Source organism: Lipomyces chichibuensis (assembly GCF_038497645.1).
Source record: "Lipomyces chichibuensis strain CBS 12929 unplaced genomic scaffold V1513scaffold_19, whole genome shotgun sequence".
NCBI classification, from domain to species: Eukaryota; Fungi; Ascomycota; class Lipomycetes; order Lipomycetales; family Lipomycetaceae; genus Lipomyces; species Lipomyces chichibuensis.
Window position 1 is genome coordinate 207,725 of NW_027117471.1, and position 25,168 is coordinate 232,892.

The window sequence follows — 25,168 nt, forward strand, 5'->3', positions numbered from 1 at the left end:
CAACAGCTATCGAATGCGGTTGATAATGCGTTGTGTCTGCTGAAGGAAGGTTACTAACAATTTTGAAGCTATGTTTAGGAAACTATCTATGGAACCGAGTTTGTTTGATAATGAAATTGAAATTGTACATATTACGACCTTGTGGCCTTCACCTCTCCTTACCTAACCACGAGATCTAATGGCCATAAATTTAAAAACGGAACCTATTGAAAACTATCAATGCTAGATTTGCATGACACCGACCAACAAAAAAATTTTCCCGAACACCTACAAAACAAAATAGGAAATAACAAATAACAAATAAAACATGAAACAAGAAAGTAGCAAACATGTAAAACATGGAAAAAGCATGTAATAATATGTAATAAAACAGTAAACTACAGAATATTCACATGACACTAATACCGATAGATACTATCAGTTGTGTCTCCGCTCCCGCTTCGCCTTCTCAATCTCGCGTCTGATAGCATCAACATCAAACAAAGCCTCGCTTCCGTCCGCACCAGTCTTGAATTGGTATTCATATTGTGTCTGGCCCGCACGATAATAACTGCTCTTGTTTTCTTGAATACTCGGAGGTGGCGTGTACCCGTCATCTGATACTCGCGAATCGGAATGGTCGCGTGACGAAGGTCCCCCATTATCATAACGAGAAGACGATCCTTCTCTGGCTTGTTCAGCATGTGCATCCTCCTCAACCATCTCCCACCATTCTTTCCTCTTCGGTTTTATCCACTTCGAGAACAGTCCTTGTTTCTTGACCCTCCCATTTTCGCGTTCCATACGCCTCTTTGCCTCTTCAAACTCAGCGATAAGTTCGCGCTGAAGTTCCCGTTGCTGATCTGGATCAGGATCTTCAATTTCAGTGAATTCTTCGCTCAGGACCTCCCACCCGCAGGCACTGAGAAGACGGGGCATGGCCTCTCGGTAGCCCATATGGCCGTCAACAAACTCTGTGCAATCATAGTTTTCTATGCCGTCAATGCCCTCTATAGGCGCGAGACCGGCAATACGACCTAACCCACCGCTCGTCGCTCGGAACAAGTATCCCAGAATCCAATCTCTGCGTGAATATCCGTTCAAGAAGCGGCCGCTGACAATGCTTGACGCCTTGACAATCTGGTCACGTTTGACTACAACAGGGGAACCGAAGATGTATACATTTTGGACTAGCCCAAACGCATTCCGCTTGGCGAGTTCGATGAGACAGGAAGCAATAACGCGTGCGCCGAGAGAGAAGCCGACGAGTGTTACTGGGCGCACTCCAAGATTTCGCTGGATCAACGTATCAGCAAGGATCTATAATCCAGTCAGTCTTACAACGAAAATTCAGGTAATCTTAGCAAGCATACAAGACCTGCCGCCCATGCACGGTCGAGCGAAACGCTCCATGGATTATCGAGAAGATAAGATAACTTGGCTAGCATCATGGGCAATTGTAACGACGCCATGAGAGCCACAAGAACTGTACTTCCAAGCACTTGCTGGATGGACTGCGTGATGACCTCCGTAGCCAGTAGATTAATCGTTTGTCCCATAGATGTCAGCATGTCTGGCTCCCAATACAAGGAAAAGATATCTCCCATGATCGGATCTACAGTGGAAAAAGGTAATCGGACATCATCCTCTTTGCCTGAGAGCCATCCAGAAACTGTCACAATGAGGTTGACGCGTTCGTTATTGTGTAGTGGTCGGAATTCAAATGTCCTGACATGACCCATTCGCCTTGCCATACCTTGACTTCCTATCTTGGCACCGATCACAGCGCCAGTGGTTGTAACAATTGCAGTACCACCTGCTCCAGCAAGAAAACCGGATGTTCCAGCAATACCAATAGTAGTGAAACCGGCTGCCAATCCAGCACCAATCACTGGAGCCAGAATACCAGCGGATAATCCAATCACCAACCCACCCCCAAGCGTCGCAAGACCCATGTACACATACTTCTTTTTCAGGACTCTCTTTCTACGTGCCTCAATAATATCATCTTCCTTCCATATCTGGTAGCTTCCTTCCTCAATGTCCAGAGCATCGGTGACTCGTTTCTCAAATTTTGCGATGTCAAGCCACATGACATTCAGTGCCGCACCGACACGCTCTAAAAGCGTTCTGGAACGAGCATCGTAGACAGAGTCAGCTACCAAAACTAGGAACAGGTCACACAGAACTGTCCAGCGTACGTCGATATCCAACGTCTTCTGATCTTCAATAGCCGCAGGGTTTTGGACTGCTTCGATCGGTTGTGCATCTGGGCAATACTCCGGCAATGGAGAAGGGCATTGAGAAGAGGCATTAGAAGACGACGCAGGCAGTACATGACTCGTGTGACTGCTGTTGAAATCGTCATGTGCCATTGGATTCCTCACCCTAGCATTCAGCATAAGTGTCCGTGTCAAATCCATCGTCTCAACTCCGTGCGATGCCAACTGTTCAATCATAAGTTGCTCTAATCACTATATCAGCTTCCAATAATACGAATTATATACAAGTGATCGCACCTTCAGGAGTAATATCCATATGAGCATACAACCTCATGATCATCTTCTGGGACCACATGGCCATTGATCCGTACGCAATACTCATATATCTCGCAATTTTTTCCGAACCTTTCTTCCTTGCAAGATCCGTAGCCATGTCAACCATCACGAGTTTGCATAACCCAACATAGGCGATTCGTTGAGTATCTGTCAACAATTCCTTAGTCACATGCATTTGATTCAGAGGATTTCGCGCTTGAATATCTGTGGGATCATCGTCATGGAATAAATATTTTGTGCTCTCGTCAATGTACCCCGCATTTTCGGCATCATCTTCATCAAGTGTGACCCGCGTGTAGCCCTTGCCGGCTCCACCTCTCCGTTTATTTTCCTCTTCCTCGTCCTCACTCGGAACTTCTTCATGAGCAATGATGTTACCATCATCATCGTAGATATCATGGCTCGCAAACACGGGCATTTCTTGCCACCCATCTTCATTGGTTCTATTCTCTGCGCATTCGTCCACTACCTTCTTTTCAGACGCGTTCTCACCATTAGCGTCCGCATTCACACTCTCCTTAGTCGAGTTAGATTCATGTGACTCGCTGTGCTGCCCCCCTTGTCGCTTGAGGATAGGAGAAACCATCTGCTGATGCGACCATTCGGACGCCTGCACCGGGCTGGACACAAGCTGTTCGGGCGATGCCGGATCAGGGAAGAAGTGACGCTCAAGTTCACCCATTTCGGAGATCGTACTTCCCTTCGTGTCCGACCTCCGATGTCCGGCGGTGGACACTGGAACTGGAGAAATGTCCTCGGCGCAAACCACGTTTGACTCCGATAAGACATTGCCCTTATTAACTTTTTCGAGTTCTAACGAAACGCCCTCGCTGTCTAGAACCTTTAGTTTTGGAGTCGTATCCAGTGCTGCAATGTGGGTAGGAGTGGGCGGTGATGGTGGCGTGTACGTGTAAGATGAAGATGATCGACGCGGAAATTCTGCAACATCAGTGAATTTTGTCGCAGCGAGTGTTGCAGGTGGAAAACTGCTCATGGATGAAGTATAGGTATCCGTAGTTGATAGCGTCGGTGGCTTGGGCACGTCGGAGGACGCCCAGACATTGCCGGCAATGTCTTCGTCATCGCTTAAGTAGGTGGACGAATTCGGTGTTATAGTATGCAGTGTCGCGTCGTCAACTTTTCTGTCATCATCGTCATCATCATAAAAACTGGTGAATGTCAACTTTTCCCCGTGTCCGAACTCCGGATCATCGTCAACAGGAGGTTTCCGGGCCGGCGACCTGATGGCAGACTCGTTCCAGGACATGACTAGATAAAATACTTTTGTACAACAACAACCACCACAACCACACCAGGCGGTATATCACCGGAGACCGGTGCAGCTGACCTCTCGCCGAGTGTAACTCGTGGTAATGCAGTGTCGGGATATATATGTGCTCACTGAGGAGGCTCAAGGAGTTGTGCTGCAGAAACGGGCACGGGAGCAACAGATTCTGAATAGTACACCTATAAGCGCATAATGTCACTCAACCTTAGTTATAGTTACGACAAGCTATTGGGCAAAGAATTGAGACTTCTTGGTATGTGTGTCAATTCTGCGGTGTCGTTGAAGAGCTATAATCTTTCAAGGGTCGTCCTGGGGGTTGATGGTCGAGGGCAAAGAGGTTCGAGTGCGTCGGCGGTGTTTGGTCACCTACAGCCACTCGTGGACGCTATGCCGCGAATATGGCGCCAGGATTGCTCCCTACGGCCCTTCGATCTGTAATCTACTATTCCGGGTCGTTCCAGCCGACCTGCATCCTAATGCAATACTGAGCCACCAGTTGTGCAGCAGAGGGCAGGCAGCTTGCATGGCTGCAAAGCATCTTCCTCGACCGACCGTCTGATTTGTCTCCGTTGTTGAGTATATATCTATCTATATTGGAGCCAATCACCCCCCCGGACAACATCGATTATGAATGTGACGAGCCGCCTGCTCGTCACGGCGAATCTACTAACCATAACCCAGAAGGGAATAGTCGCGCCTAGACGTCCGACCGACATTTATCGAAGCCCGGTCCGGCCGGGTAACAGAGGTTCAAGCGGCCACAAGGGTAAGGGCTCCCTGAGCGCACTTGCACCTGTTCCGGCAATCTCGTCGTGTGTTCCCAAAACCACCAGCTTTTGGTTTCGTTGCCACAGGGAGTGATTTCGCCGAGCGCACGAGTATCGCGCCCGAGTATTATCTGGCAGATATGAATAGGTGAGTGAATTTATCTGGCAGTCATTAGATGTTGTACTCCACGATCGACCGAAAATGGAGGAGTGGCAACTGATTGGTGTTTACACGATTCCATATCTGCTACTTTCTGAGAAAGAGAGTGTCCACTGTTTATTTGATTAAACTTACACACTATTGTCACGCCAGATATATGTGATGCATCTACAATCTTGCTAACAATGTTCACTTAGCATAATTACCAAGACCTACGGGGTGACGCCGCCTATATCTACGGCCTCGCCAACAGAGGCTGAGATCGGCATGAACGAGAAATTGATAGATGAATTAAAACGCCAGGGATCTTTCGAATCAGAAGAAGAGTCGCAGAAGAGGTATACTCTAGAATACTGCGTGTTGGATAGAATATTTGTCGGAATCAGATCTAATTTGCCTCGTAGGGTGGAGGTTCTCAATAAGCTTCAGGCCCTGGCTGAAGAATTCGTGAGATCCGTCAGTTTACAGAAAAATATGGCTGAAGTAATCGCTCGAGATGCCGGAGGAAAGATTTTCACTTTCGGATCGTATCGTCTGGGCGTGTACAGTCCTGGTTCAGATATTGACACATTAATCGTGGTCCCCAAACATGTCACTCGCGAAAACTTCTTCGATGTATTCGAGAAGCTACTTCGAAAACGCGTGGAACTAGATGAGATTGCTTGTGTTCCGGATGCATTTGTTCCTATCATTAAGATCAAGTTTTCTGGCATATCTGTCGATCTGATTTGTGCTCGCTTGGATATTCCCCAAGTCCCGCTCTCGCTTACTCTAGACGACAAGAACTTACTAAGGAATCTCGATGAGAAAGATCTTCGTGCCCTCAACGGTACCCGCGTTACTGATGAGATTTTGCGACTAGTTCCTCAACCCATTGTTTTCAAGCATGCCCTAAGAGCCATTAAGCTTTGGGCACAGCGTAGGATTTCCTCCATTCATATCATCTGTTAAGAAATATTACTAATTGCAACGTAGGCCGTGCTATTTATTCCAATGTGATGGGCTTTCCAGGTGGTGTCGCATGGGCCATGTTGGTCGCGCGAATTTGCCAGCTCTACCCCAACGCAATCTCGGCAACTGTCATCAGCAAATTTTTTAATATTCTCACAAAGTGGAGTTGGCCACAACCGGTAATGCTCAAGCCAATCGAAGATGGACCCCTTCAAGTTCGTGTCTGGAATCCGAAATTATACCCTGCAGATCGCGCACACCGAATGCCAATTATCACTCCTGCTTATCCGTCCATGTGCGCTACTCACAACATTTCCGCATCTACCCAGAAAGTTATCATGTCGGAACTGAAGCGTGGGGCTGCGCTCATGGATGAGATTATGATTGGAAAGCGGCCGTGGGCGGATCTGTTCACTAAGCACGATTTTTTCCATAGATACAAGTATTACCTAGCTGTGTACGCATCATCCAAAGGTACTGCTGAGCAGCAACTTAAATGGTCTGGTCTGGTTGAAAGCAAGTTGCGACAGCTTGTTCTAAAACTGGAATGGATTGACAGTATCGAACTTGCGCACCCATTTATTAAGGAATTTGATCAAGTTCACTATTGCGCGGATGAGGAAGAAGCCAAGCGAGTAGCGGATGGTGAACAGATTGCGACCGCTAGCACTAAAGAGGCAGATCTTATGAAGACAGTTAAAGCCGAAGAGAACAAAGAGCACAGTGATAAAGCCGCCGCTAATGGAGATGGCGAAAAGAAGGCAGAGGACGGTACTACTACCAAGCTAGTTGTTTATACTACCACCTTTTTCATTGGACTGGAAATTAATTTAGATCGTATGATGGAACCGCGTGTTTCCTTATTATTTGAGTCTGTGCCTGAAGTTGAGTTGCATAAACTAACATATAGCTTAGCTCACAACAAGCAATTGGATATTCAGTGGCCGTGTAAAGAGTTTTACGAGATGTGCCGGAGCTGGCCGGAGTACGATGAAGATATCAATTGCATTTGCGTTCGAAATATCCGAAAGTACCGTGCCTTTAATTTCTTTCCCTTGGTTTACAACATCAGTACTGACGAATTGCAGTTTCAATCTGCCCGACTACGTATTTGGTGAAGGGGAAGCCCGTCCAGTTCGGCAAAAGAAATCAAAACGGAAACTTGCTGATGTAGAGGTGCGTCCACTTTAACTCGTTCATGGATGAGGTTCCTACCGACATTCTAGTCAATCGGAATCAGTTACTGAACGACTTTGATCTCTATTGGTCGTTTGTATGGCGGACTAATATTTGGTTTGTTGCTCGGTGAATCACGGATCTTTCCGTGATTTGCATTTGATTTGCATTTATTCATTATAGGAGTATGACCAGAAACGGCAAAGACCGACACCAATCCAGGCGTAATTGCGCCACGGCGATGATTAGGGACTGCGTTTTTAAAGGAATAAATTAAGTAGGATAATTTTTATCCTTGGGCCACCTTGTCGACAACTAACGCACAATTTTTTACAAGCAACTTGCCTTTTGTGGTATCGACCAGTGGCCATAATGGGGTGATGAAGATCGCATCTCAGACATAGTTTCATGGGTACTCAGATCGTGATTCTGATGATTATGCTACCACATTTACGGCGGACTAACCGGCGTTCATGCCAAAGTCCTTATCATCGGTTTATTATTATATCGACATTTTACAAATTGTGTTCGACACCATTCTCTAGAGATTCCTTTATTGACTATTTCTTTTTGAGTTTTCTATGTTTAATACTTCTTGCCTTATTTACTTAACACTGTTTCAAGATCACCGGGATGTGAAGAGAATAACAAAACAAGTCGTACGGTATATGAAGTAGTTCTCGATTACACTTGTTGATTACTATTTGCGGCTGCATCTGTCTGGCTTCATGTGATACTCGAATGGGATAGTCCAGCAACGCCGAGGGACGGCGCAATAGTGTTTGCAGGTCTCAATTTGTCACTCCATTGATAACACCTCAAGACAAGGTAGCTTCTCCATATTTCCCTTTTTGCATAGTTTTAGGTGCGTCTATTATCTTTGGTTGTCCATGTATATTATTTGCGATGCGTTATTGTATCGCTTTGAACATTATTATTGGAGATCTTTTTGATATATTAGTCTTCTTAGCTTTTAGTAAGGTACTTTTACGTATTACTTTTGTACTTTGTCTACGTATTGTACAGCTGAATGTGTGAAGTAGCGTGAATAGATTTATATATATCTCTATGAAGCAATATGATCTTATCATCTGAAATTCATATTTAAGCCCATGTATTATGACATTCCTCACTAATGTACAAGACGCGTAACAATCCGAACGTTCGTAAATGCCAATCCCCATGGTACAGTGTACCTCGAACACAAGCTCCTGACGATATATTCTGTTGTACATTCAGTCATTGTTAAATGGATAAAAGCATTACTAGCATATAAAGTAGGCACTTCAAGTAAGTTACAATACAATTCCGTTAACTATGCGATTAATCCATTCCTGTGATTGTAAATGCGACTCATCATCAGCCATTGATGCCGAAAACCTGTAGTAGTGTGATGATGATTCCGAGGAATCGTTATATAAACTATCTTCGTCGTTTTTGCTCTCGACACTATTTTCGCTAAGCACGGCCACATCGCCATCGTTGTCTCTTTGAGACTGTGTATTTGCATGTAATGTGCTGGGATCTTGAAGTTCGGCTGACGAGGGATGTGAATTCGTAGGTTCAATGTTCGATGCGCTAAGCGAGCGAAGGTGTAAGAGTAGATTGTTGAGATATATGAACACGTCGCCATCAATATGCCGAAGCGATGTCTCTGATGGAGACTTCCTGGGGACTGCAAGTCCCGACAACTGATCGGAAGGCACGTCGATCAAGTCGGCCGACATCCTCCGTCTTCGTCGCTCTCTCTCTTTTTCCGAATCTGGGAGGCCATGTGGACCGAGATTAGAGTCCACCAGGACCTGACTAATCCCGAACTCCTTCGGTATTAATCCAAGTCCAAGTGGATACTTTCCTGCATCCGGGCTGGTCTCCGATGAACCCAGTCCTCGTTGTGAAGACCGTCGTTGACGCCGATAATGCCGACAAATCTCACGGACGACTCTGCGCAAGTGGTAGCTCAATTTTTGGTATTCCTCCTGTGAAAGAATTCGGATGCCGTACACCGATCCGTTTATACCCGCGCCAACTATAATGTCCTCAAACTGCGGATCCGGAACACTCGAGTCCTCGGCCGCAATGACTGCGAACGGCCTACCGTCATCGATATCTGGGTGATCTCGAACGGGTACAAATCTTCCTAGACGGAGGCGCGAGACAGCTGTCGGCAGTACGAACTTAAATTGCAGAGCCATGTTGGAGAAGTGACGCCGTTCCCTGTGGCTGTACAGACCGAAAATTGCGCGATCTTTGTCTGCGCCGACAACGAAATCATGCATATAAACTTGGTGATGAAGCATACTCCGTGCAACCGCATCGCTGTCGACGTTAGTGAGTTAACCAAATAATAACACATGCAACACAGACCTTTCCACAAATACCAAAGAGTTGTTTCTATATGCGAGTACAACCACAGAATTATTTCGAGTTGATGCGTATATCAGATCCCCATCAGACGACAAATTCACCGCCGGACTCCGGATAGTGATCTCGGCCGGATTAGGTTCAAATTTTAAAGTCTCGACATTTAGGGTCTTCAAATACACTTTGCTACCCGCAGCATATGCTAGCGAACTACATCCTCATTAATTGCGACTCAATTCCCTAAACTTCAGCGAATGACTTACTATTGCTGGAACTGGGCGATAGCCCACACAGCGTCTGGCGTCGTCCAACTAAATTGCTTCTTGATATCAACTTCCAACGGTCTCTGTGAAGCAGAGGAACTAATGGACATAACCGATGCAGAGGATGAAGACCTTGAAATCGGCGGTGAGGCTGCGTGCGCAGACGGAGATGGAGGTCCAGTTGGCGCCGCCCGCGCAGTCGCCGGTACTCGCTGCACGCGAAGTATACGTGCCTTGCCTCTGTCTCCTCTCGGCTGTGGGGTCTGGGACGCAGAAGATGCTTGCTGTCGTATGGTACCTGATCCCAGTGCTAGGTACCTGTAGATTTTGTCGTTGACCTCGATCTGCCATTCTGCACGAAAAATATGAGCAAATTTCTATTGGACTATTTTGTGGAATCCTACCGCATAAACAATAGACTTCCTCAGACTGGCTGAAAATGGTGTCAATAGGTGTGCTATTCAACACAGCTTTTCTATCGGTGATGTGTTAGTATCGAAGGTCTAGAGCAAAGTCAGGAGGGGGCGTACTTCACTGGATCCACAAATTGCAGTTGCTCCAAGGTACCGGCCCGTGAGACAGCAAACGCCTGAACATGGTCGAGATACAGTAGCCTCCTTGGTGACTACAATTCATAGTCAGTACTGCTTCACGCCGCCATCCAAAGTATCGACATACTGCATATAAGTTACTAACTGACACACATTCAACCGGATCTGCACCGATCTCCACGACAGTAAACCGATTCGATACCAAGCAAACGAAGGCACTTGTGAATTGCTGAAAATTCACCGGGCGCAGTGTCGTAATTGGCTTATCGCGGAGATCGTCGAAGATGACCTGTTCGGCATGCAACCAATTATGATCGCTGTTTCCGAGTTCAGCTCGCCAGAGCAAATCTGACAATACGTATACCAGCTCGGGATTAGCCGTGGCTTGAAGCTTCAAGGGCATAATCCCAAGCCTGATGCTCTTCTTGATGGCAATTAAAGCTCCAGATGCATTGAGATCTGAATGTTGGATATCTAGAATACCAGCCAGCAGCATGCCATTTCGGAGACCGATCAATATTCTGGTGTGATCATTATGGCTAGTTGTACAAGTAACGATAGACTCAGGAGTGCCAATGTCTTGCGTTCGCAGTGCATCTTCAACACGGTTACTAAGCATACACAGTGCATGACACAATACAATGACTTACCTTCGACAACTGATATTCCCGACAAGCCGCATCTAATATCTGCATCGCATACATATAACGCCGGCTTATGCGTACCGATTATGCATAGCTGCCGTGTACCGACGGTGGAAATCTTGATTACCGATAAATCCGAGTCAAAAATCATGTAAGATGGTAATCGTCTAATTTCGGTGCCGGATACCGTATTGTAGATGGAGTACAAGAAAACTACATCGCGACCGTCATAGCGCTGGGATATTGCCGCCAATGCTCCCGAATCATCGATATCCGCAAGTGGCTGATATAATGGCGAAAAACCCGACTCACTAATTGTCGAAAATAGAGATTCCGCTATGACTGTGCTGCTGACAATATCTGCGACTATGATCCGTTGTGTAGTGATTTGCAAAATATGACCGGTTGAGAGAACCCGCGCAGCAATTGTTTCAGTGGAAAGATCGAGTGGAAGTGATGTCGACTGTGATAGATCTTTAAGATAAGAGAATGAGGAGTCTAATACCAATAATCGTGATTGCCAGGGTAGAGATAGAAGGACAAAAAATTGGTCGCCATATGAGGTGTGATACAACGCAAAAATGTCGGTTGCACTAAAAATATTAGCAACGTTCGTCATCAACAAATCATGCATGGGCTAAAAGGTACCCATAAAACTTCGGACCACTAGCCACAACTTGTCCGTCGACGCCATATCTGATTTGAGAGATGCCGCCTTCGGTCTTGAACCCAGACGTGAGAAACAAGCGGTCTCGGAATGGATCAGCTGTTTTCAACACGTGTGCGTCAAATACCGGAGCCCAGTTATAGAATTCACACCACAGTCGAGAATACTGAGCGTGCTTTGAAAAGTCGATAGATACCCCTGTTTTACTCGGCGAAGGTATGGAGGGCGGTGTGGATGGCGACAAGTCGACCTTTATTGCGCAATTAGCAAAATTTGGGAAAAATATATCAAAAACATTAACTTACCATATAAATACCGCCAGAGCTCATATCACCACTTGCGAAGACTAAGTCCTGTCGACCGGTTGCGAGATTTCCCTCCACTACCATGAACCCCGGTCCAATGTCTCCTGATATTCGAGTGTACAGACCGACTTCCAAGCTGTTAGTTGATGATATAGCTACAATGTAGATATCGCCATTGTCGAATGCAACGTAGAAATAATCGAGAAAGTGCGTGATTTCTGAGTGCGAGATGATATATGCAAATACTGGAATGTTGGTGAGCCTCGAGGGCTGTGGGAAGGAGGGATAAAAATATGCAGTAGGCAGATGCGCATTCATCATGACTACAGTTGTGTCATTAGTTTCATCTACAATTGGTGTATGAAAGAAAAAAGGACCTACTTTCACGTGGAAATGGTGTGCTCGCTAGAGTCAACTTTGCCGATATCACATCACTGGCGCGCATCCAGTGGATAGCGAGCTCCTAGTATAAAGTTAGCCACAGAAAAAATGGAAACTTATGAGCACCGACCGTGAGGAATATTATACTGCTCTCATGCCGTATTGGCACCATTAGAATTGGCGTAATGAGCGTGCCTGGTAGAGGCATCGTACAGTACATCCCCACTTGCCGCAGTGACCGATACGTCCGCCACTCATAGATGCCTAACTTTGCTACCCCACTCTCGCTGTCTAATCGTTAGCACAATCGAACTCAAGAGGATAACTCCAACTTACTCGATGAAAAATGCAGCGAATAAAATAAAATTTCGTAAACTGTCCTCCGTATACAAGAACTTGAGGTGTAGTATGACTCCAGGAACTTCTAATTGGTGAGATTTGGCAACATATCGCGTGGTGTCAGGTCCTGATTGTCCCAATACTATTATTTGAAACAAGTTCTGATACGAGCTGACAAGAAGTGCATTGCCACTATTTGCGCTTAGCAGTTCTTCGCGCATGAACCAATCTAACCAACAACTTACAACCGATCTGCATGAATACTTTTTCCCAAAGCTTTAATCCGACACGCGATATCTTCGACTGTACTATCGGTATCAGAAACCGACGAAACATCACTATCTGAATAATCATCGTCGTCGCCTGACTGATCATAGCTTTCGTCAGGATCTCGCTCCCGATATCGCTTTCGCTCAATATTAGATGCGCCGTCATGTAATCCTTTGTCGTATGTGAGGGTCCCAACAATATCCCGTAGCTCGATGCTTTTTGCGACCAAGAATTCATCCTGGACCCCGCAAGTCACGAATAGCGCATGTCGATCTTGTGTAACTAAGACCAAAGTGTCGGATCCGTAGTTAAGACTGGATTTCATTGGAGCCGATGTTGAAGGCGGTTGTGATTGTCGCAGGGAGGATGGATGATCGATATGCATAGGCGATGTCGAATACTGTGATAAACCATGCTGAACAGGCATCGGAGGCTCAACAGTAACCGGCGCATTCAATGTATCTGATGGTCCAACTAAACTACGGGAGGATGGCAGGACGGTGTACGGAATGATAGTCGACGACACGATTTTGCCGACCGTTGGGGTCCGATGCAGCAGCTCGAACTGGTACTCTGAATCCAATGAAAAGCCGAGACTGTACAATTCAATGCTCGATTCCTGCATCGAGTAATTGCCAATTAGCCGCAATCATGGCAAAGAGTCAAGTCGTAATAAACACTCACTTTTATAAGCACGACTCCATCGCGGCCCGGGCTGATTCTGAAAGGCAAGATATTGAGCACGACTGGGGATCGCGCGACCGTACGCGACAATGCGCCAAACGGGCGTGCCGCGGGCATAGATGTGTTCTCGCCTTCCTCGTAGTCCCCGGAATTCAGGCCGGACATGCTTGCACGCCTACTACGCGAGTTTCGGGGCTGGAAGAGCAATTCCTATGGGCCCCAGTCTGTGCCCAAATACGGGTTGGTTCCGGTCAAACTCCAAACAAAAGATGAAACGGTCTACCGGTGCTGGCGCCTATTGTTGAGCAGGAATCAAATCGACCTTGAACAAGGGAAACGGTCAACAATTGAGAAGAGCGTCATAATATTGCTGGCTACCTTCTGCTCTGACGACCACAGACGTGTGAACTTTTGACCGAGCTTCGGCAGATTATGATAGAGCTTGAATCTTCTTCTGGTACAGATACCGGTAGCAATAACTTGGAGGGCGTCGTTGCGCGTATAGATAGATAGTTGGGCCGGATGTGTCAAGAGAGAGTTGCGGAAGGTTGGGCCGGTCTCTAGACAAGAAGCTTCTGCATGTCCCAAAAATTACGCGACATTGATTTAAGTTCTACTTATGAACTGAAAATTGTTTAGATCAATTATACAACTATTCCGCTAATTGTAATATGCCAGGTCTGGGGTTGGTCATAATACTTCAGCGTACGTATCAGTTCATCTCAGTTGGTCAGACGACACGTCCACATAAAGCCCCGGAGCATTTGTGGTGTATCGAGCAATTGAGCTTACAAGACGCCGGCACCGGCCATCAATTTTCCGCGCACAAGCCAACCCTTACTTCCGGAGCCGCTCATGACATCGGTGTCTCTTAACATCATTTTAATTGAGCTCCATGCCTACCAACCCATACGGCCGGTAATTCAAGACTACTACGCCTAGCAATACCTTATGCGGTGATCTTTGATATAATTATTGCTGGGGTGGTGGATCCCAACATGATGTTCCCAGGAATTGTGTTGCTGTCACAAGAGAACTTGGTGCTAATCACAAACAATGGCATGATGGGCGAATCGTACCTTCTGAAGCAGAACGTTTTCATTAATATCGACTCGTCAGTCTAGCAACGATCTGGCTGATGACCAAACTTCGATCCCTCAACGCCAATTATGCTGCAAATGAGAAACATGTCAAAACTATTCGCTAAAACAGCGCATGCCACAAGTATATACACATTCTCACTGAATAATTAATTGCAAGTGAACTGCAATGGACAGCATCTTCTACGATGCTCTCTGACCGTAACTAGTTACGCTAATTTCTGCCCAGGCGATGGGATCCACATCCAACATCAAAGTGAATCAATGGCAAGGGTTTCGTATCCTTCACCTTCCACCGCCGATTTCGCAACAAACTAATCAAACCACAGCGCGCTGAATGTCCGTAAGTCCAATACTGTTGCAGGTGTGCTCTGTATCGGTGTACAATAGTAATGGAACTAAGCGCCAGTATGGCAGCACATGGCGCACCAGCCGAGCGCCATGTACACCGCCCCGAAGCCGAAGAAATCCTCGAGCTAAGAGCACTAACGTCCACACTGTAAGCACTAACCTCACCCCCCCCCCCAGATTCTAACGACAGAAAAAATACTGACTTTTGTCCCGCGGTGTCCAGAAACTCGCTTCTCGTCTACGGCAAAGCAGCGCATTACAACCTCACCAAGCCTCGTCTCGCAGCGTTTTCGCGGTTATCGGAACGACATCGAGACTTAATCGCACCGTTCTACACCGATCATTTGGCGGCTATTGATCAAGCTATTGACATTAATGCCGAGTTTCTGAAGTTAGTTGCCCGGTATGGAGCGAATGAGTTTGAAGCACCACAGGATCTACGGGAATGGGAAGGCGCAACTTCGTTGCAGCTAGATCAGACAAGAAGCTCAATAAAGCAGATTTACCGCGATTGGAGCGCGGAGGGAGCTGCTGAGCGTGAAGTGTGTTATGGAAGAGTCATTCGGGAACTTAATAACTTGTATAGTCCAGAGACAAGGTATAGACAGCCTTAGAGGTCAGATCTACCCGCAGGCGGTTAATTCTTTTTTCTCAGGTCCGACGTGAGGGTATTAGTTCCCGGCGCAGGACTAGGACGGTTGGCATATGATATTGCATGTGAAGGTGATTACGGCGACTTGTATATTGACGTTTTGCGGTAGTAATTCTGGGTAGGATATGTGTCTCAGGGAAACGAATTTTCTTACCACATGCTTATTCTTTCCAACTTTCTATTAAATCAGTAAGAAAAGAAGCCTTTCAATCAATGTTGATATATAAGTTCATCACTCGCTAACGCAAAACAGCACTACATCTGAAAGTCAATTCACGATCTACCCATTCGTACACTCGTTCTCACATACTTCTACAGCGACGAACCAGCTCCGCGCAATCAGAATCCCTGACAAATGTCCAGCAACCTTCCACACCAGTACGGCATCGAACTTCTCCTTCACAGCCGGTTCGTTTGCAGAAATCTACGCCAATATTCCGGACGAAGCAGACAAGTGGGATGTAATAACAACTGTGTTCTTCCTGGATACAGCTCATAATGTGTTAGAATACATCGACGTCATATCCCAAGCGTTGAAAAATTCGGACAGAGCGGGATATTGGATTAATTTCGGTCCACTCCTGTATCATTTTGAAGAAGAGCAAAATTCTAGTGCAAGGGATTCGAGGAACGATGTGGATCATGAGCAGGATGGTATTAGCATTGAGCTACCGCTTGATTACTTGATTTCCATTGTCGAAAAATGCGGGTTCGTGTTTGAAAAACTGGAAACGGGGGTTAAGACCACATATGCAGCTGATGAAAGAGCCATGGGAAATTGGGTTTTTGATTCTGTATTTTGGGTGGCTAGGAAAATCCCTACCAGTTTCCAAGCCAGCAGTTTATCATAATCTTCGCATTAGTTAGTTATATAAACTAGTCCAAGCGCCGCCGCGTCAGAGCCAAAAATCACGGCAAGTACGAATGGTACAAGTACCTCACAATTTACAGCCAGCGACAACAAAGGAAAGTCAAACAAGAAAATGTAAGCGGAAAGATCGCTTCGCGTCCGCTTTCAAGCCTATGCAATGTACTACAGGAGCATTATGGCCAGCCATGCATAGATATATGATATGCTAAATTATACATTATCGCGAGGTACTCCGCTACCGCGCATGAAAATAATAAGTACAAAAAAAATGACCAGTGAAATTTTGCCAATTAGTGGTATGATCTATCCCAAACAGAGCCAACCAAGAAAACCTGTAACAAATAAAGCAAAATGTAATTAAATCAAAGCAAAATACAAAATGAAACCAAGCACACCCGGTACACTTTTACACAACAGAGATAGAGATTTCCTTGGTCTCACTGTCTGTGTCACGGCTTTCTAATTCTGGATCGGAAGCGTCGAGGCGCTTCTTCTCTTCACGTTCACGCTTAGCTGCCTTGCGCTTTTCTGTCCAGGATTTCAAGAATGGATAATGGCCATGCTTTTCTTGGAAGAGCATGAGCATAATGGACGCAATAAGGGCGATCCAGTAGAGATTGTAGGAAATAACGGAGCCGTAGGTCGCCGAGTTTTGCCAGCCTGTGAAAGCAATGTTAGCAACAAATAATTTGGAACTTGGACACCGAATGACAGAAACGTACCAAAGATGGCATTGAAAATCATCCAGCCTCCGCTGGACTGACCGTTGCAGCAGTTAACGTGCCACACGCTCTGACGGACATCATACGAACCAGGACCATCGCCTGTTTCTGCTACATCGCCGCCGACAAGACCGGACCACACAAAGTTCTGGAGGAACCAGATCGCCTTGGAGAAAAGACCAGCAGCGACGAGGTAAAGAAAGCAGGTAGCGACGATCAAGAAATACTGGATTTTCATGTAGTCACCGCCCTTGTACATGAAGTAACCAACACCTCCGCCAGCGGCCAATCCACACACGACGGCTAGTGGGAAAGCTTTTGCGGGTGAGCTGAGGGCCACACCGCCAACAAAGACGATAGCCTCAATGCCCTCACGGAGAATGGTGATGAAGGGCAGAATACCCATGGCGTATTTGCGCATGAACCGGCGAAACCAGCCCTTGCCACGGATTTTCGAATCCTCGAGAGCCTTGGTTATCTTGACACGCCATTTCTCCTTCATCTTGTTGAGTCTGAGCATAGCAAGACCCATAATGGAAATGATAATGGCAGCGACGATACTTAAAGCACCTTCCCATATGTCTTCGGATGCACCCCAAGCATCGGTTCCAAGGGTGTACCAAGTGCCAATGAAAGCACCACCGATGATCAAACAGATCAACAAGCCAATTGCCGCACCGACCCAGACATGCTTTACTAGTGCTTTGTATACTTTCGGATCGTCAGCCGACCTACCGACACCTTGTTTAATGAAGGCGAGAAGGACAGATATGACGACGGATGCCTCGAGACTTTCTCGAAAGACGCTGGTAAACCGTTAGCACGAAGTACTACTCCAGGCGGAGGAGAGTGGTTAGACAGATTGTTCGGTGAATTGCACGTCCAAACATCAAGCAGTCACAGTCACCACATTTGATTGTAGGTACTCACATGAAGAAGATTGAGACGTTGAAAATCTGAACCATAGTGGATGTTTACAAGTAACCGCGCAGGCAATGTCGTGTTGTAGCCGATGCGAGAACGAGATGAAAAGGAGAAGGAGCGAAGAAGAAGGACTGCTTGAGGAGAAGCTAGTTGGCGGGACGGGGCAGGAGCCAAGGATATAAGGGAGAGCGTGCAGTAAACAACGAAAACAAAAAGTCTACGACCCAGAAAGAGTACACATTCAACGCCGCAAGCAGTTGGAATTTGCAAAGTTGTACTCGGTCGCTTTTGTGGTTCGTATAACACTGACGGCTGGTGTCTGGTGTGGAGATTGGAGGAAAGAGGGCAAGCGATAAAAGCAAGCGATAGACCCGAACCAGACCGTGGTAATATTGAGGGTGGGCGGCGACCTCGACCTTTTGGATTACAAGTTGGCTGGGGAGTACATACTCTAAAAAATCCAAAAATTCGGTACGCCACTAATAAAGAAACGCATTTTGGCCTAATCGGGATTACCGATATCCGATGATGCAAAAAGTGAAAATAATCTGATTATTCTGCTTGATTATCTTTTCAATCCCGCGACATGACGGATTCTTTTCGCGAATCATATTTCTTTTTCCTTTCTGCTGGTCCCCGGCCAGCCGGTCCGGCCACTACCTCGTCGGTTTTTCCACATCATGATTACTGTACTGTACTGCACTGCCATTGTTACTACTAGAGTACATGAAGCGGAAATAAAGGCAGTTGCCATATTGGGAACGCCACCCAATTGACAAACTAAAATGGTCCGGAATGGGGAGTGGGTCCGTATCGGGCCTAGCCCACAATTTTTTATCGTGCTCCCAACTCTAAAGCGATTTTTTACTATGTCCTCGAGTCCATGAACCCAATTGAAAGCAATGTACCCTAACCCATCCGGTTTGTAGTTCTTATCGATTGATCTGCTTCTACGCGACTGACTGTCTGTCTGGTCTCGATCCATGGCATTACTGAATAATATCGATATGACTTTCAGAAAGTGCAACTTTGGAAGGCATCAATAGCCAATCCAGGTGTATCGTACTAATAATCCCAGAGGACCGGCTTAGCAACAGCAGTTTTTGGCTAACTACACAAGTGAAACTAAAGTCTGCTGGGCCGTGCATATATCTAATCGATCTACATCTAGATACTGTTGCTTCGTGCAGCCGAAATTATCAGATGCGCAACGATTCTTAGACGATCAATTTAAATGACAAATAGCCAAGGCTCACCTCAATTTGCAATATTTTGTTTCAAAAATTACATTTAAAATTGAGTTTTAAGGATGCCCCAATTTTCCCCTTCAAACGTGACCATAAAGTTGGATATAGTCTCAGATTTCGAGCAAACAGATAATCTCGATGATCTAATCAGATCCTGTTGTGCTTGTCCAGAAACTTTGAGAAGAGGTTTACGTGAATTGAATGTATCGCCGTCGATCGCTATTCTAGACCGCAGCTGAATCAGATCAAACTCCGACACCAGAACAGAACGTCTAGACTCTGAAGGTCAGAAGCTAGTCCTCCAATATGTCTACAGTTGTATCATACACGGATAGAATGTCAATCTGCCAAATTATTGACACATGTTTCTCAGTAACGTGACACTGCAACAGCAGTCATTCACAATCCCGCGGTCTCGGCCCTGGATGAGCATTCGTCCGTAAGCAGAAGAGCCGCAACTTTGCTCTTGGGAATTCGCTGACGAGAAGAAGGGAGGCCACAAGGTCACTAGGACTAGACTGCGCAGTGATTAGTTTGTTTGATATCATCTCTGTGATATATGGAATGATTTAAAAACATCTTTTATTAAAATCCTACGAAACAATTGTTGTGCGGAACAACTAAAAGTAAGCCGCAACAGTTGCGGCGACAAACAGCCGGAAGGTTCTGAACTGGCTTGTTGCAAAACTTGAGTTTAGAAAAAGTGGTTTTTTAATAACGCCAAGAAATAGGACAAGCCTAGATCTTCCACCAGATAAAAAAATCTCGATCTGATAACATCACGCAATTTTTGATGCGGACTATTTGCTACAGCTCATTGCTTGAGCAATATGCTTGGTGAGAATGGAAGAGATGGAGTTGGCATGAAAACTACATATGATGAAAGAAATCAGAAAATCACTACGAGTCGAATTACAGGATGGCCTAGAACATTGTTTATATAAACTAGATTCCCATCACAATTATTCGGGGATCAAGCTAGGCTAGGCGAGCTCGAAGAAGGCAGGGCAAAGCGCTTTGAGGTTCTAATCAAGGGTTTTTTTGGTCGCCATAAATCCGACGTAGGTTTTCCTTCTCTTGGTTTTGTTTTCTTTTTGTTGTTGTATCACATCACACCACCTTTTTTTAGAGAGAACTGAGAAACCTTAAGCTTAAGTCGCCTCCGGCGCAAGATATTGAGCTAGTTCGAAATGAGCGCCTTCGGAATGTTATTTTTTGTCAACCAATCTGCAAGCCCGAAGCAAAAAGGCCGCGTCATGTGGGGCTCACACCTCAATGAGCTTTTTGGTATATAGCAGTTACTAACAATTTCGGATTTGTCTAAATTCTCAAATTTTGTCAGTTGGCCAGGGTGGTGGCATTTATGCTTGTAACAACAGCTTTGCCAGCAAAGAAAATGGACCCCACGGGACGGACGATTGTTTGCAAAGTTAATAATAAGATTGGTTTATTATTGCCGCAATTCTGCTCGTACTAAAAGTGGGGCTAGGGGAGTATTAAATCTTGGACGTGGCGATGGTCGCACAAATTTGAGTTGTAAGGTTTATCTGATCGTACCGAGGCTGCTAATCCGTACCTCTCAAAATGCATTTTTACAGAACTACATTTTAGCCGAGTCTTTTTTTACGTCGCTCCCACAACTCAGGTCGCCTGCTCTCTAAAGTAAAAGCCGAGCTATGTAGTTATTATATCCTCTCCGCACCTCAACTTCGCTCTTTATTATCTCTGCTGAAGGGCACTACCATCGGGACAAGTCACCGGTCTCAAACCAGCAAGCACACCTGCCCTGTGCCTCCTCGTCTCTTTTATTATTCTACTTCCCGATCGCAGTCTCGATTCCCACTCTGTATTGTTTTCATTCAACCTTCGCACCTGTTTCTACTCTTCCCGCCAGAGTCTCACACACACAAAACAATGCGTGCCTTCTCGCTACTGGCTACTCTGGCTGCTTCCGCAACGGCGGCTCTCGCTGCCACTGTTCAATATGACTTCTCGGTCGACTGGGTCCAGGCCAACCCCGATGGCGACTACGACAGAACTTTCATCGGTATCAACGGCGAATGGCCACCACCACCAATCAAGTGCAAAATTCACGACCGAGTTATCGTCAACGTCACCAACAACCTTGGCAACGAGCCAACCGCCCTACACTTCCACGGTATTTTCATGAATGGTACAAACGCGATGGACGGCCCCGTCGGGGTCACCCAGTGTCCTGTTCCCCCCGGTAGCAACATCATTTACAACTTCACCGTCGACCAGCCTGGCATGTACTGGTACCATTCTCACTTTGGTGGGCAGTACCCTGACGGTTTACGCGCTCCGTTCATTGTCTACGACGACGACGAGCCGTTCGCTGGCCAATACGACGAGGATACTTACTTGACGGTGTCTGACTATTATCATCAGTCTATCCCATGGCTGACTGCCAACAAGTTTTTGACTCTCATCAACCCTACTGGTGCTGAACCCATTCCTGGTAAGTTTATCATTTTGTTGCCCAAGTTTTGGTGGATCACGGTTAACAATCGCGCAAGATGCGGCCCTCTTCAATGACTCCCAGAACATCAAGTTCAAAGTCGAGCCCAACAAGACCTACAAAATCCGTATCGTCAACATGGGTGCGCTTGTTTCTCAATACATCTGGTTTGAGGACCATGATTTCAAGATTGTCGAGGTTGACGGTATCTATGTCGAGCCTACTGATGCGTCCATGATTTACATCACCGTCGCCCAGCGCTACACCATTCTCTTGACTACCAAGAACTCCACTGACAAGAACTATCCCATGATTGCTTCTTTCGACACAGACATGATGGACACCATTCCTGAAGATCTTGTCTGGAACGTCACTGGCTGGTTGACATATGACGACAATGGAGACTTCCCCGAGCCTACTCTCATTGACCAGTATGACTTTTATGATGACTTCAACCTTGTGCCTTTCGAAAAGGAGGAGCCGTATGAGCCTGACTACTCGATCACTGTTGAAGTTGCTATGAAAAATCTGGGCAATGGTGTTAACTACGCCTTTTTCAATGACATCACTTATGTTGCTCCTAAGGTGCCGACCTTGTACACCGTCATGTCTTCTGGCAACGACTCGACCGATGCCACCATCTACGGTTCAAACACCCACACATATGTTCTTGGCTACCAAGAAGTTGTTGAGATCGTTTTGAACAACTTCGATCCTGGCAAGCATCCTTTCCATTTGCACGGTCACACTTTCCAGGTCATCGAGCGTTCCGGAGCTTCTCCTGACGATGCCACCACATTGATGTACGACCCCGCGAACCCCGGCACAGTTAACGAATATCCTATGCGTCGAGACACGGTCTACGTGCGACCGAACGGGTATTTCGTTCTTCGATTCAAGTCCGACAACCCAGGCGTGTGGTTTTTCCATTGCCACATCGAATGGCATTTGGCGCAGGGTCTTGCATTGACGTTGGTCGAGGCGCCGGCAGAGATCCAGTCCAACCAGGCTATCCCGGAGGACCACTATGCTGCTTGCAAGGCAGGTGGTTACGCTTATGAAGGCAACGCCGCTGGCAACACCGTCAACCTGTTTGACCTCAAAGGCGAGAAGCTCCAGCCAAAACCACTTCCAGCAGGTTTCACTGCCCGGGGTATCGTCGCAATGGTCTTCTCTTGCATTTCTGCGTTCGTCGGTATGGGTTGCATCACCTGGTACGGTCTTTCTGATCTCAAAACTACCGAGCGGGAAGTGGCCGAGATTATCGGTGAACCACTAGATGATAGCGATGAGTCGAAGTAAAACAAATCCTTGCCCTTTGTTTTTTTTTTGTGTGTTTGGTCATGCTATAAACGGTCTCGGATTTTTTAAGCACATGTTTGGTAGAATGATTCTTTATATGCTTAGATTGATATTTATCTTTGTGCTGCGCATTTCATTAACGTCTATCTAAATTTTTTTCAAAGCTTCTGGCATTGTTTTGCTTCACCTGTGCATGTACTTATATTACCTTTTTTTTTACTTAATCATTATTAATGAGGTGGGGTACTAGGATCAACTTGCGACGGAAACTTGGATTCCATGTGGGATGAATGAAGAAAGATGATCAAATGGTTGTCTATGTGATATTAGATCGGCTATGGACGAGTTATTTGGGATATATATATATATAGAGAAAGAGAGAGAAAGAGAAAGAGAGAGTACTGATTTACATTAAATAAAAGTTATCAGAGATTAGAAGCGTCCGAAGTCATATGTCCGCGATTTTACCACATCAAGAGATAGTCACGATCAGTAAACAGGCTTCAAATTAGTTTACTGGCCACTAAATCAACCTACGTCTTCACGAACTTCCGGCATTTCGGTAGAGCCACGGCACAACCAGTAGGGTTACTGCTCTCGTTGGAGTTTGCTAAGCCGATCAATTTTATCACACCCAGGTACTCGATGATATCACCTGCGCGTCTCCCCATTACTCTCGGAAGCGGACACTCGAAATCAGGGCTTTGAGTAATTAGAGGCAACGTATACGTTTTATTTGCAGGTGTCTCATGCTCTGAGTTCGGGACGTGTCCCTCATATCCTTTCAGTCTGTTTGTTTTGTTCCAGTCAGGCCAGTAATCGACGCAACTGATCTGCACTAATGTGGCAGCCGTTTTGGTTGCGGCTCTCGTGGTGCACAGCTCGTATTAATTTCCTACGGACGTGTGTTCAATGTGTGATGCCTCATTGTCACACAGACAGCCAGATATGTATTTAAATGGTGTACTAGTCCACTGAGTTGTATCTGAAGAAAATATACGCCATGCATTCCTATTCCATCTATAGATCTGTTACGTTGAGCAAATTGTCCTTATAAAGAGAGAGGCAGAGCCAGTTTGAAATCACAACCCACAAGACACTGATTGTTCTGGTTTCAGCTAGACTCCAACAACCAAATGGCAGGGGACCTCGTTTTGATTACTGGCGCTAGTGGTCATCTAGGCTTTCGCGTGCTGGTTCTTGCTCTTGAAGCCGGATACAACGCTCGGGTGGCTGTACGGAGCCAAGTTAAAGCTTACGATATTGTCGCCGCTCCATCCATCAGGGCCCTCAATTCGGGGTCCAACGTCACCTTCACAATAGTCCCGGACATCCTAACTGATGGCGCATATGATGCTGCCGTTAAAGATGTCCAGTATATAATTCATTGTGCGTCCCCTCTCACTTCGGGCATCACAGATGATTTCGAGAATCAGATTATTCAGCCCGCTCTTAGAGGCACCATTGGCATCCTTGAATCTGCTCACAGGACGCCCGGGATCAAGCGCATCGTGATCACATCTTCAGTAATGGCAACGATCCCATTTATTGAAATGTTCGCAGAGTCAGGCAAGGTTTTTGATTGCCAATTGAAGGTCCCCTTTAATCCCGGTCCGTACAAGCTGGAATTCGAAGCCTATTCCGATTCGAAAGTCCGTGCTTTGGCAGCCACTCATGATTTTGTAGCCCGAATGAAACCTGGATTTGATGTTATCAATTTGTTGCCCTCCTTCATCATTGGCAAAAATGAATTAGTTACTAGGGTTGAGGATTTCACCAAAGGAACGAACAATTTAGTGTTTGGTCAAGTTTTCGGCTTCAAGAATCCTGCTCCACTGCCTGGCTGTACCGTTTACCTCAATGATGCTGCTAGCCTCCATATCCGTGCCCTCGATCCCAAAATTCCGGGCAATCAAGACTACCCTGCCAACTCGGGGGGCATTGATGGCACCACGTTCAGCGACACTATCGACATCATCAACCAGAACTTCCCGGATGCAGTTAAAAAGGGCACACTGCCCAACAATGGCACACAACGGACGAAGAAGCTCAAAATGGACGTTACAAAGACGGAGAACGTCTTTGGATTGACATTCGCCGGGTTGGACAAACAGGTGACAGAGGTCGCGCAGAACTACCTTGATCTAACGGCGCAGAGCTAGACGGGGAATTT

The 25,168-nt window shown here is 46.2% G+C and overlaps 9 protein-coding genes across 9 annotated transcripts; 4 read left to right on the forward strand and 5 right to left on the reverse strand.

Annotated features, from left to right (window-relative positions):
• Positions 1-102: 102 nt before the first annotated feature.
• On the reverse strand, positions 103-4,146 carry V1513DRAFT_446254 (uncharacterized protein). Its single transcript, XM_066898240.1, has 3 exons — positions 2,499-4,146; positions 1,353-2,446; positions 103-1,299 (listed from the first exon to the last, which is right to left on the reverse strand). Exons 1-3 carry the CDS (start codon positions 3,802-3,804, stop codon positions 418-420), a joined length of 3,282 nt encoding a protein of 1,093 aa, XP_066753168.1. The 5' UTR covers positions 3,805-4,146; the 3' UTR covers positions 103-417.
• Positions 4,147-4,358: 212 nt separating this feature from the next.
• Positions 4,359-6,894, forward strand: V1513DRAFT_469982 (Poly(A) polymerase central domain-containing protein; the record flags this gene model as incomplete). Its single annotated transcript, XM_066900142.1, has 6 exons — positions 4,359-4,740; positions 4,950-5,090; positions 5,157-5,671; positions 5,728-6,540; positions 6,619-6,733; positions 6,792-6,894. The coding sequence occupies exons 1-6, from the start codon at positions 4,733-4,735 to the stop codon at positions 6,892-6,894; spliced, it is 1,695 nt and encodes a 564-aa protein (XP_066753169.1). The 5' UTR covers positions 4,359-4,732.
• Positions 6,895-8,174: 1,280 nt separating this feature from the next.
• On the reverse strand, positions 8,175-9,616 carry V1513DRAFT_380436 (uncharacterized protein; the record flags this gene model as incomplete). Its single annotated transcript, XM_066895038.1, has 3 exons — positions 8,175-9,198; positions 9,247-9,453; positions 9,507-9,616. 3 exons carry the CDS (start codon positions 9,614-9,616, stop codon positions 8,175-8,177), a joined length of 1,341 nt encoding a protein of 446 aa, XP_066753170.1.
• Positions 9,617-11,327: 1,711 nt separating this feature from the next.
• Positions 11,328-12,118, reverse strand: V1513DRAFT_380466 (mono-functional DNA-alkylating methyl methanesulfonate N-term-domain-containing protein; the record flags this gene model as incomplete). Its single annotated transcript, XM_066895041.1, has 3 exons — positions 11,328-11,618; positions 11,674-11,996; positions 12,055-12,118. The coding sequence occupies 3 exons, from the start codon at positions 12,116-12,118 to the stop codon at positions 11,328-11,330; spliced, it is 678 nt and encodes a 225-aa protein (XP_066753171.1).
• Positions 12,119-12,634: 516 nt separating this feature from the next.
• On the reverse strand, positions 12,635-13,512 carry V1513DRAFT_380356 (uncharacterized protein; the record flags this gene model as incomplete). Its single annotated transcript, XM_066895036.1, has 2 exons — positions 12,635-13,282; positions 13,348-13,512. The coding sequence occupies 2 exons, from the start codon at positions 13,510-13,512 to the stop codon at positions 12,635-12,637; spliced, it is 813 nt and encodes a 270-aa protein (XP_066753172.1).
• A 1,164-nt stretch (positions 13,513-14,676) lies between these two features.
• V1513DRAFT_446273 (N2227-like protein-domain-containing protein) lies at positions 14,677-16,599 on the forward strand. Its single transcript, XM_066898241.1, has 5 exons — positions 14,677-14,946; positions 15,022-15,396; positions 15,454-15,521; positions 15,573-15,639; positions 15,704-16,599. Exons 1-5 carry the CDS (start codon positions 14,840-14,842, stop codon positions 16,299-16,301), a joined length of 1,215 nt encoding a protein of 404 aa, XP_066753173.1. The 5' UTR covers positions 14,677-14,839; the 3' UTR covers positions 16,302-16,599.
• Positions 16,600-16,704: 105 nt separating this feature from the next.
• Positions 16,705-18,243, reverse strand: V1513DRAFT_89080 (iron permease FTR1/Fip1/EfeU). The gene is made up of 3 exons (XM_066900630.1): positions 17,974-18,243; positions 17,044-17,849; positions 16,705-16,981 (listed from the first exon to the last, which is right to left on the reverse strand). The coding sequence occupies exons 1-3, from the start codon at positions 18,006-18,008 to the stop codon at positions 16,728-16,730; spliced, it is 1,095 nt and encodes a 364-aa protein (XP_066753174.1). The 5' UTR covers positions 18,009-18,243; the 3' UTR covers positions 16,705-16,727.
• Positions 18,244-21,128: 2,885 nt separating this feature from the next.
• V1513DRAFT_380431 (Cupredoxin) lies at positions 21,129-22,995 on the forward strand (the record flags this gene model as incomplete). Its single annotated transcript, XM_066895037.1, has 2 exons — positions 21,129-21,693; positions 21,752-22,995. The coding sequence occupies 2 exons, from the start codon at positions 21,129-21,131 to the stop codon at positions 22,993-22,995; spliced, it is 1,809 nt and encodes a 602-aa protein (XP_066753175.1).
• Positions 22,996-24,131: 1,136 nt separating this feature from the next.
• V1513DRAFT_380515 (uncharacterized protein) lies at positions 24,132-25,157 on the forward strand (the record flags this gene model as incomplete). Its single annotated transcript, XM_066895042.1, has 1 exon — positions 24,132-25,157. The coding sequence occupies one exon, from the start codon at positions 24,132-24,134 to the stop codon at positions 25,155-25,157; it is 1,026 nt and encodes a 341-aa protein (XP_066753176.1).
• Positions 25,158-25,168: the final 11 nt, after the last annotated feature.